The sequence below is a fragment of the Haliotis asinina genome, chromosome 6, assembly GCF_037392515.1.
Source record: "Haliotis asinina isolate JCU_RB_2024 chromosome 6, JCU_Hal_asi_v2, whole genome shotgun sequence".
Classification (NCBI taxonomy): Eukaryota; Metazoa; Mollusca; class Gastropoda; order Lepetellida; family Haliotidae; genus Haliotis; species Haliotis asinina.
Window position 1 is genome coordinate 14,047,421 of NC_090285.1, and position 10,633 is coordinate 14,058,053.

General features: G+C 39.2%; 1 protein-coding gene across 3 annotated transcripts in view; it reads right to left on the reverse strand.

Annotated features, from left to right (window-relative positions):
- The window catches only part of LOC137287093 (multidrug resistance-associated protein 1-like), a 46,502-nt gene extending 37,494 nt beyond the window's left edge, over positions 1–9,008 (reverse strand). Inside the window, exons 1-7 of one of the 3 annotated variants that reach the window (XM_067819223.1) lie at positions 8,738–9,008; positions 5,918–5,982; positions 5,399–5,536; positions 4,279–4,605; positions 3,189–3,366; positions 1,829–2,149; positions 855–992 (exon numbers count right to left, since the gene is read on the reverse strand). In XM_067819223.1, coding sequence (XP_067675324.1) covers positions 855–992; positions 1,829–2,149; positions 3,189–3,366; positions 4,279–4,605; positions 5,399–5,536; positions 5,918–5,982; positions 8,738–8,755 — 1,185 coding nt within the window. In that variant the 5' untranslated portion in view covers positions 8,756–9,008. The remainder of the gene's footprint in view (positions 1–854; positions 993–1,828; positions 2,150–3,188; positions 3,367–4,278; positions 4,606–5,398; positions 5,537–5,917; positions 5,983–8,737) is intronic. The other 2 variants (XM_067819225.1, XM_067819224.1) reach the window with 2 other exon arrangements.
- Positions 9,009–10,633: the final 1,625 nt, after the last annotated feature.

Here is a 10,633-nt window from a genome sequence, read left to right on the forward strand (position 1 = left end):
TTGATACGAGAATTCATTTGAAGTGCAAGAAATCAATCAATTCCTCCAAATCGTTTTATCCATTCTTAATGTTTTACACATTCACAATTTCTAAATGCCCTTCAAGGATTCGATGTCACATTTGGTTAAAATTGTATTTGACATGTGTTATTTTTGTATTTTGGTTTCGTGTTAATGTACACATCGTAATACTTTGGGCTGAATCTCACACTCTGTACAAGAATCACCCAACCGTCAGTAAACAAACTCTAGCCCACTCAGCCACCGATGATTTCGCAAGAGTTCGAGCACTGGTCGTCTGGACCACATACTTTCTGAACCACTCGAACAAATGTCAATTGACACGGTTCACGTAATCAAAAGCTTTGGATACACAATGCTTTTCAAGAAAGTCGTAGAATGGCTCAAACGTTACAGTTTGGATTGCATATCCTACATTTCTACAGTCACAGACAGGGCCGTGTAACAGTGCAGAAAGCTGTGATTGGATGATTTTGCGTAAGATTTTTTTGTGACTGTTAAATGTACATCCTTAAACTATTTTAAACGTATCATATTTTTTGCATAATTAAGGCGTTTCGTGTATTAAATGAAGACAAGACTTATACTGAATATGACCACAGGTATTTTCAACCGAACGACACTATGTGCGGAACTGTTTAGTTTCCGGTTCTCGAAACCGACATAATAATTAATTATTGCTTCTTTGAGGTCGGTCTACCAACAAGTACTCATGTAACATGTATATGTGAAAATAAACGGCCTTGTGGACTCTCTGAAAAGTAAAGTCTCCGGTGTTACCGATATTTCTGCAAGATGGAGCTGGTAATGATCTAGTCAATGTGTTAACGTACCACAAAAGGTGCAGCGTTCCAGCTGAAGATGCTGAATGCCCTAATAGAGAACAGCTGCTTCAGGCACTCCAACTCCTTTTCTCTGGCAGCATGGATCTTGTCTCCAAAGCACTTCTCCCAAGCATAAAGCTTCAATACCTAAAGAGAAAGACGTTTGTTTCCAAATATGTCACATGACTGCTACAGAAATACTAGCATGTAAACTGTCACATTAACTGAAAGATAATGTCCTTGCACAGGTGCAGCATTCCTGTTTCATCATGGCGGCTTGTAAACGATCGAGGGAGTTCAATTTCTAAAAGCAAAATCGTATGCAGTCCATCAACTGACAGATGCTGATGCCCAATCTTTGATCGCCATTTTGGAAATCATGAGGCACTGGGGGCTTGTTCTGCTCTGACATACCCCTACCTGTCACCTATTTAGAAACTCTTGAGGGACCTATTTTGCCCTGAAATCCCAGTTATTGCCAATGAAACGAATATAATGCCTATTTAGAAAGATATTAGACTTTTACTGAACTGACGTCCCCGTCATTGTCACGATTTCGAAACTCCCGAGGTACTGGGCACTTAATCTGTCCTAGTGTCCCAGAGGATCCTTACATTTTGTATATGTATCCACTTGCGTATACTAATCTTAGGACTGGACGGTTAGTAAGAACTTCGGGGTCACCTACCTAACAAGGATGCAGTTGTAGCATTTGTCAAGGAAATGACTAACATTTGAATGTTATTATGCCACATATCTTCAGTAAAGCGAATTAATATTGAATGCATTTGCAAGAGCATAATTCATTCCTCTGGTTGGCATTCCAGTATGGCCATATATGTCTCTCTCTCCACGAACTCTGACTATAACAAGGGGAATCAGGAATAATGAGTTTGCAACCGAGCCACTTCTTTTGCAATCAAGCCTTCCTTTCCTCCAAAAACATTTTAGATAATTATCTGTATCGTTTACTTTTGGAATACCTTCATTCCTGTGAGGACCTCATTGAGAAGTTTCATCTTTTCATCCTTGTGTTTAGCGTTCTCATCGATCAGAGATTGCATCCTTACAGCTACGTAGGTATTGATGGGCATTATCAGCAAAATGACGATGAGACCAAATCCTGCAGATGGACCAAGGATGTGGAACAGCTGGTAAAAGACGACAATGAAATGGAGCGGGGTGAATATCACCTCTGTGAGATGGGTGAGATGGTAGGCGATGGTTTCTGTATCGCTGGACATATAGTTGGTCATTGTGCCCATGGAGTATTTCTTCCTGGACCTCCAGTGGAGATTCATTGCCTGTGGAAGAACAGCAGCATGTAGGACTTGTGTGGCAGTAATGTATGTTTATTCTGGTTAATGTTAAATAGAGAGCTAATTTAAAAGTCGATTTAAAGAGCATTCCAGTGATGTGAAGTAATATAGTTCTTACAGTTTTAAGCTTTGGTAAACTATACAAAAACGAGAACTTCTTTGAGAAGCATTTGGAAGTTATAGTAGTAAGGGAAAATGACACTAGATGAACAATAAAGAAGTTGTTCATCCATATAGTGTAATCCTTCCCCATACAACTACGAGTGTGGTGCTGATAAACCATACCCCAGGTCAGGCGGGATTCAGACCAAGGATCATAATTATCTTAAGTTTCTAGAGTGCCAGAGTGAACGTAAGGCAGATAGTCGCCAACATAGAGAACGTTTTTTGTTTTTAAATGCAAAGATACTCTTCCAGAGCTCCATTATTGAATAAGGTATTTTAGAGAAGACATGCATAAACGAACAGCCTGGTGACAATCGGGCTAAATTTCCGTTACCTTTCTAAATGCTGATGTCATTAGTGGTAAACGAAGATGCAGTTCCGGAGCTTCATTATTGAATAAGGTATTTTAGAGAAGACATGCATAAACGAACAGCCTGGTGACAATCGGGCTAAATTTCCGTTACCTTTCTAAATGCTGATGTCATTAGTGGTAAACGAAGATGCAGTTCCGGAGCTTCATTATTGAATAAGGTATTTTAGAGAAGACATGCATAAACGAACAGCCTGGTGACAATCGGGCTAAATTTCCGTTACCTTTCTAAATGCTGATGTCATTAGTGGTAAACGAAGATGCAGTTCCGGAGCTTCATTATTGAATAAGGTATTTTAGAGAAGACATGCATAAACGAACAGCCTGGTGACAATCGGGCTAAATTTCCGTTACCTTTCTAAATGCTGATGTCATTAGTGGTAAACGAAGATGCAGTTCCGGAGCTTCATTATTGAATAAGGTATGTTAGAGAAGAAGACCTTTCATAAACGATAGAGCTTGGTCACAATAAGGCTAAATATTTGTTACCTTCTTGAATACCGATGTCATTAATGATGAACGAAGATGCAGTTGCAGACTTTCATTATGGAAGAATGCATGTTCAAAAAGGAGACCCCCTGTCACAAGAAGTACTAGAAGCGCAAAAGAGAGAAGAGCCCCCGTCCATACACTAGAAGAAGGGTCGTCTGCAACGTCCATGAGAAATCTGAAAAATGAATGTCACTTTGCAAACACAGCTCTCTTCAATAGCGTATAATTCAACTGACCCGAGAAGGTCCAGGTTAGAATTGATCTTCAGTGACCCATGCTTGCCATGAGAGGCAGGTAACGGGATGGTGAGGGTCGCTGATTTAGCTGACACATCTGTGTAGTTCGATGCTCATGTTGTTGATCACTGGATTGTCTGGTCCTCGATTTTGTGCAAACTGTCGATGGAATACTGATGGGTGCGTCGTAAAACAAAACTCAGTCACTATCATTCAATTATTACTCTATTCACAAAGGTAACTCTTCTCAAAGGCTATGCAGATACATCTAGTTCTAATATAATTCGAAAATGTAAGTGCGTAATCATTTCGACTGAAATTCGAACTCGTCTGTATTCACGCCTGTCTGCTGCACATTAGAACCACCATGTCGCAGTCATGCGTCAACGATTATCGTAGTTAATGCGAATTATATAAATTATCAAATTCTGTTGCCAAGCTACACCTCTACAGTTAGATTTCAATTTGATAAACTAGTTTTGAACACATGTAGAAAGACACAAGTGAAAAGTGACAAAAGTCTTTGGAACCTTTGGAGCATTTTGGGGGTCCAAGACAACACAGCCAGACTTCCAGTTTTGGTAAATGTCACGGTAGCAGAGTGGGTGAGATCACTGACGTTGTGCGCTGACTATTCCTCTGGGAATGTGTTTTCGAATCCCAGACTCGACGCTCAAAGTATTACAACTTGAACTTTACTAAGAAAGCGTAATCACAAATATGACATATGTTACATTTGACTCCATTTGAAAATAGATTATTTACTTATATGTTTGGGCAAAGTTGGCAAGGTGTTTAAAAGAACAAATAATCACCACACTTTTCGGTCCCCTGTGCTACTAATTACTTACACCATGAAATGCGGGTTTGTGATCCAGAATGTGCAATACTGTAGTAACCTCAGCCCCATCGCAAAGACAAACTGTTTCCAGAAGGTTTTCAGTATGGCCACCTTCAGAGATGAGCATGCGATACTCTCCCTTGAGTCAACAGGATCTACTTTCTTCCCCGAGGGCGTTTCATGTGAGTCATAAAAATCCTTCTCGTTGTGAGCATTGTGGGCTGATAATTTCGTCCCAGGAAGTGAAGTCTTTCTCTTTCCCCTATGTCTGATAGTCTCGCTGGAAATGTTAGGTGCTGGTGTTGATCGGATACTGTTCGATGCGTAATTATCACATCTGAAAATGAAACGGCTCTAGTCAGACTAAGATTTTTCATTTATCAAATAGACTAATGCCAAACAGTTCTGCACCAGCTGCATGTGCTTGACTTTTGAAAATATGATATCAAGAGGTTGAAATGCCAGTCCTTAAAGAATACTTTACACAAAGGGCTAATACATAAACTGCAATTTGTTTCAAACGTTAAAATAATACATATAAATGCACACATACTAGACATATACGTTGTGATAAGTTAGACTAAATTCACTTTCATCATTTGTATTATGTATACATGTTTCTCAAAACTTAATAAGGAAAGAAAAAACGCCGGAATCTCTTTCGTGGATTCATCTGTCAAGGTCTGACCAGGTCTCACACATGCACCCACAATATGCGACTCAGGTATCGAATGTCTAATAAGGGAAAGAGCAGAAGAGGTAATCCGTATAACCCAAAAATCAGAAACCATCTACCGTCTTAAATGGGCTTTGTGACATGCTTTCCTTCAAAAAGATCATTTTGGCTGACATTCTTTTGCATTTGAGTCACTGATCAAAACTTGGTCATATGTAGTGGGACTCACCGGGATGTTAGATATAACACCAATTTAAAAGATTGGTTTTGTAGCTTGAGTTATCATTGGTACCTTCGACCAAGTGTCATCAAAGACAGGAAGTTTGAGATTGCAAGAACTATGGGGATGGATTCCGAAGTAGGTGCAGACTTAGAGCAGGAGGTATCGAAGATGTGAGACATGGACCTGAATTTTTGTTCATGCATTTTTGATAACATCAGACACCGCCATTACCTGTGGGAGTCTTGCTTCAACCTTCCTGCTGCTAGCTCTCTTTCAAACCTTGGGCACACATTGTAACACTTATCTCTGGGGTTGATGTCCCAAATGTTGTCTTCAGTTAGTTTCTCTTCGTTTGCTTTCTTTACTAACCTGGAAAAACAATTCAGACAGTTAGTGACGTAAATCTACGCAGTGGTTAAAGGTTCGGTTATGCAGTTTCGTTTTCGAAATAATCAACTTTTTGGGTCACTCTACGAGTGAATGATAGCATGAGCAGCGAACCAAGCCGGACGAACTGGATCTGCACACAATAATTCAGATCACATTTATTGACAATAGGACCCTCATTATAAGGTTGTTATTCGATTCGATTCATCAGAAAATCCATTGATCAACATCATGATCATCGATCTGCACACTTGGGATTCGATGCCAATCATTAACCATGAACAAATATCTGCTAGTATCCGTGCAAGATATAAAAACCTGAATAAATTTGTAGGTTTTGTATTAAAATGTACATATACGTACCCGTAAGACCAAAGGAAGAAGAGCTTGGACCATCTGGAGGCAGTCTGCTGTGGACATGGCTCTAACTGGAGGTTAATAATGTTCTGTCATCACTTTATGCATGTATTCATCACAGTATCAACTGATAAAGCCTTCAACTAGGGGCTACGTACCAGTGTATGTTTTTTCATAAAACTACACTCAAATAACGGAATTCCTATAGTTGCCTGTTGTTTTCATATTAGTTGATTCGAAAACGAGCAAACATAAATACTTAATTTATAAATACTGATAGAAACACGACGTCTTGGGATATTTCCCCTGATCACAATTAGATTACCGTATCATCAATACCTGTGTCTTCACTTTGTACCAGTGTGTACAATTATACAGGCTGAATAAATGTTATACTCACATTAAGATATCCTCGATATTTATCCTTTTTTGTGCAATTATATATTCCAATTAACATACCTTTTATTTATCCCTTGTACAAGTCTGTACAATAATATTGCTCCCAGTAACATACAGTATTGTCATCTATATTTACCCTTTGTAAAACAGCCTGTATAATGATATACTCCCATTAATTGAATCCCATTACAATATTGAATCTATATTTACCTTTTGCATCAGTCTGCACAATGATATACTCCCATTAACACACAACATTGCCATCTATATTTACCCTTTACAACAGTCTGTACAATGATATACTCCCATTAACATACAATATTGCCATCTATATTTACCCTTTACAACAGTCTGTACAATGATATCCTCCCATTAACACACAATATTGCCATCTATATTTACCCTTTACAACAGTCTGTACAATGATATCCTCCCATTAACACACAATATTGCCATCTATATTTACCCTTTACAACAGTCTGTACAATGATATACTCCCTTTAACACACAATATTGCCATCTATATTTACCCTTTGCAACAATCTGTACAATGACATACTCCCATTAGCATACAATATTGCCATCTATATTTACCCTTTTCAACAGTCTGTAAAGTGATAGACTCCCATTAACATACAACATTGCCATCTATATTTACCCTTTACAACAGCTTGGACAATTACAGTATGGTTCAAAATTATTGAGAATAGCTAAAGCATTTCATATTATTAAACGAGAACAAATCAGATAAAATTGAATGTATTGTGAAAGTGAACTGACCTTTTCATGTTGTGTAGGTAACAATTTCATATTTTATCAAGTCTCCTTGAGCTTCACGGCACAGTCTAAGACGGGTAGGCATACTTCCTATCAGAGAGGTTAGTGTCTCGTGAGTTATGCTGTCCCAGTATCGGACCACTTCTCTCTTCATGTCTTCAATTTTTGTCCACCCCTTTTGATTCACACATTCCTTCATCATCCCCCAAATGTTCGCAATGGGATTTAAGTCAGGACTATATGCAGGAAATGGTAATGCAGTCACATTTTTCTCCTGAAACCACTGCTTGGCATGTTTTGCGGTGTGTTTAGGATCATTATCTTGCTGCAAAATCCAGTCATTTCCATAAAACACATGTGCACTTGGAAGGAGAAAATTATCTAATATGTTAGTGTAGCGTTGACTTGTCAGATTTCCCTCAGACACACACAGCGGGGTCGTTCCTAATAAGGATATCCCTCCCCATACATGAAACTTTGGGCTGTATTTAGGTCGTCCATACAACGGTGCTGACGCAGACCTTGTCCATATTTTCACGTTATTGGGATATACCCATATTGAGCTTTCATCAGTAAAAATCACATTTTCCCAGTCAAAGTTTTCATGTGCCAAACACCACTCAACACGCCTGTCTTTATGTTCTTGTTTCATGAGAGGAGAAGGAATTCCAGTCTTTTTCTCCCATCCAAGATCAATCAAATTTCTTCTAACTGTAGATTTTGATACAACTGTTGATCCCCTTTCTATCATTTCATACCTGATGTTGGAGATGCTTGCCCTTTGCTTTTTAGACGCTAAAATTCCCAGCCGGACGCGATCTGAGAAGTCCAATTTTCTGGTTCTCCCTGCTCCTTTCTGATGGCCAAAATCCTTTCCCTCTTTAAAATTCTTCCTAATCCTATACGCAGTAGAAAGCGGAGTTCCTGTTCTCTCTGCCAATGTATTTACATCATCAATTCCTTGATTACACAACTCAAAAATCAACCTTCTTTTATCTTCAGCAGACATTGTTGACAGTGCTGAGGAAAATGACGTCTGCTACAAATTCAGGGGAGGTAACTCTAATTGTACTATACTCAGTAGGCCAAGATGAGTTACCTCCCTTATACCATTACTTAGTTTTAAGTATCAGTGAATCAGTTGAGGTGTTAGGATAGCTCAAAGTAAGAAGAAAAATTCTCAATAATTATGAACCAGACTATATATACCCCTATTAACATACAACATTACCGTTCACATCTACCCATTCTTCCAGTCTGTACAATTATCTATCACCCATATCTTGATACATATCTAGTGTCATATATTTATGTGTACATATCACTTTTGCCAGGCAACCATTGTCTCTGTATTTCGTTGTCAGTGACGTCATTAAACAATTGCACGTGACATCATGAAAAGGGTCCTCACATTTGTTTACCGTGTTTTACTGCATAAATGTATATGAATAAAATGGATAATTAAGAAATTATTGCACTCGAGCAAATGTGTCCTGTGGCTGGCATAAAACTCGTGCAATTTATGTATTGCCCTCGCACTAGCTCACCAAATACAAATTCCAAATACACACTCGTCTCGTCGTATCACTTACATGCTTGAGTAATAATTTCTGTATACTCCCATAAAAGTGCCCTGTACATTTGCCTTACCTTGGTGCTTGGTTGCATGATATAGCCAGGGTCAAGGTGACATGCGGGAGGTCACAGCTGCAAGCTCAATTCATTTGTTTAAAGGTTTCCAAACTGTAGTGTTAAATACGCTGCCGCGGAGTTGTGTCTCGCTGTGGTGCAATATGTTAAACCTAGGCTTGTCACCGTGACCCATTATATAGAGATTAGATCACCAACGGCGAAACGAGTAGAGCAACCACATTGACTGTTCAACCGATCATTTAATCACTGTCTACATGAACTGACATTTGGATATTTCTCTCAACTAGGTCCGTGGGTTTATCACCCCTCGTCATTTTAATAATGAACAGTTTACTCGACAGAGATATGCCCCAGATTTAGCCGCTTTCTGATTGGTTAAGGGAAATCCTGCACGGTGACGTCACATCAGACAAGCTCGCCGACTGTTGGCGATAACATTAACTTACCAGGCGTGGTGCAATAACGGGGAATACCCTTGTGAGAGCAATGCGCATGGTATGAAAGTATCTTGTAGCTAATATTAACTGTGTCGAATTAAGGACCGTCTCGAGGTAAATACCAGGTCATTGCATACACCTTCTTAATTCAGCATGTTCCGTTGTGTCGATTGTCTGGTAACTCGAACTATTTAGACAAGTCCCTTCAACTTCAACTATGCAATAAACAAACCACTAGTGTGATAAACGGGGACAAATGCTTTTTAAAACACCATTGGAATTAAGGAGGAAGTACATGCTATGACCTGAGTGTACCGTTATTTCCTAGGCTAACTCTGAGCGCTAATTTCATATGACGCTGCACCTTTGAATAGTATTAGCACCAGTGGCATTTCCCTCTGTGGTCTTTGGAACAAGGTTTCATCGAAAGGATATCTTCTACGCTGTCATCAAGAATTGAAACAGTAGAATATTAAGGGATTTGTGTTTTGATTAGAAATATCATCTGTAGAGATGTAACAATAAATTAATTATACCCCTTTAAAAGCGATAATAAGCTTGAGCCATTCACACCCCGTTAATCGAAACTGGTCAAGTGTACCTCTGTGGTCACTAGTTATGTGACCTGTAGCTACTTACTTCCTGCAACTGTTCTGAGCTAAATTTTGCCAAATATCCCATACTGTTTACAGGTACTGCTTACACATGAGGTCTTGTAACATAAATGCGTAACTTTGAAAATATTATTGTCATGAGTTCAAATTATGATAAAAATCAGTTAAAAAGTCTTAAAACTTCACACCAAAACGCAGCTGTGCATATGCGTGATATTTACACGTGTTTGTCAGCAATTTGATGTATGATCCTCTTGGAGTTAAGCTGCATAAGCTTTGTAGTTGGTTCCATTGTGGGGAATCGAGCCCAGGCCTTCGGCGTGACGAGTGGAGTCTTTGGCCAGTAGGCTAACACACCGTCTCGGTGTTATTTGGAGGAAAAGGTTTATTGCATATAAAGATAAACTCTGCACCTATCAACATATTGAATTACACATACAGCAAGAAGTGTTAACAAACAAATCTTGCACAGAACACTATCTTGATGTTTTCTGATGTTGCCAAGGGTCGGTAGGGTAGCCCAGTGGATGAAGTGTTGACGCTGAGGACTGTGTTCGACTATGGTTATTGTTATAATGCGTGAAGCCCATTCCTGGTGTCTCGCACCCTGATGTTTCTGAAATATTGCTAAATCACTCACTCACTGATATTGCCTATGCAAACGTCGACGCGTATGCGGTGGTGGTAGCGCAGTGATTGTAGGAGCGCTTCACTCTGGATCTTTACATTCGCGTGTATGTTTGCCCAAAATATACAAATATTTCAGTTAGTATAAAAATCTGTCTGTTCAAACACCTACATGTAATCCACCGCTATCAACACTACCATTCGTCACACCGGAG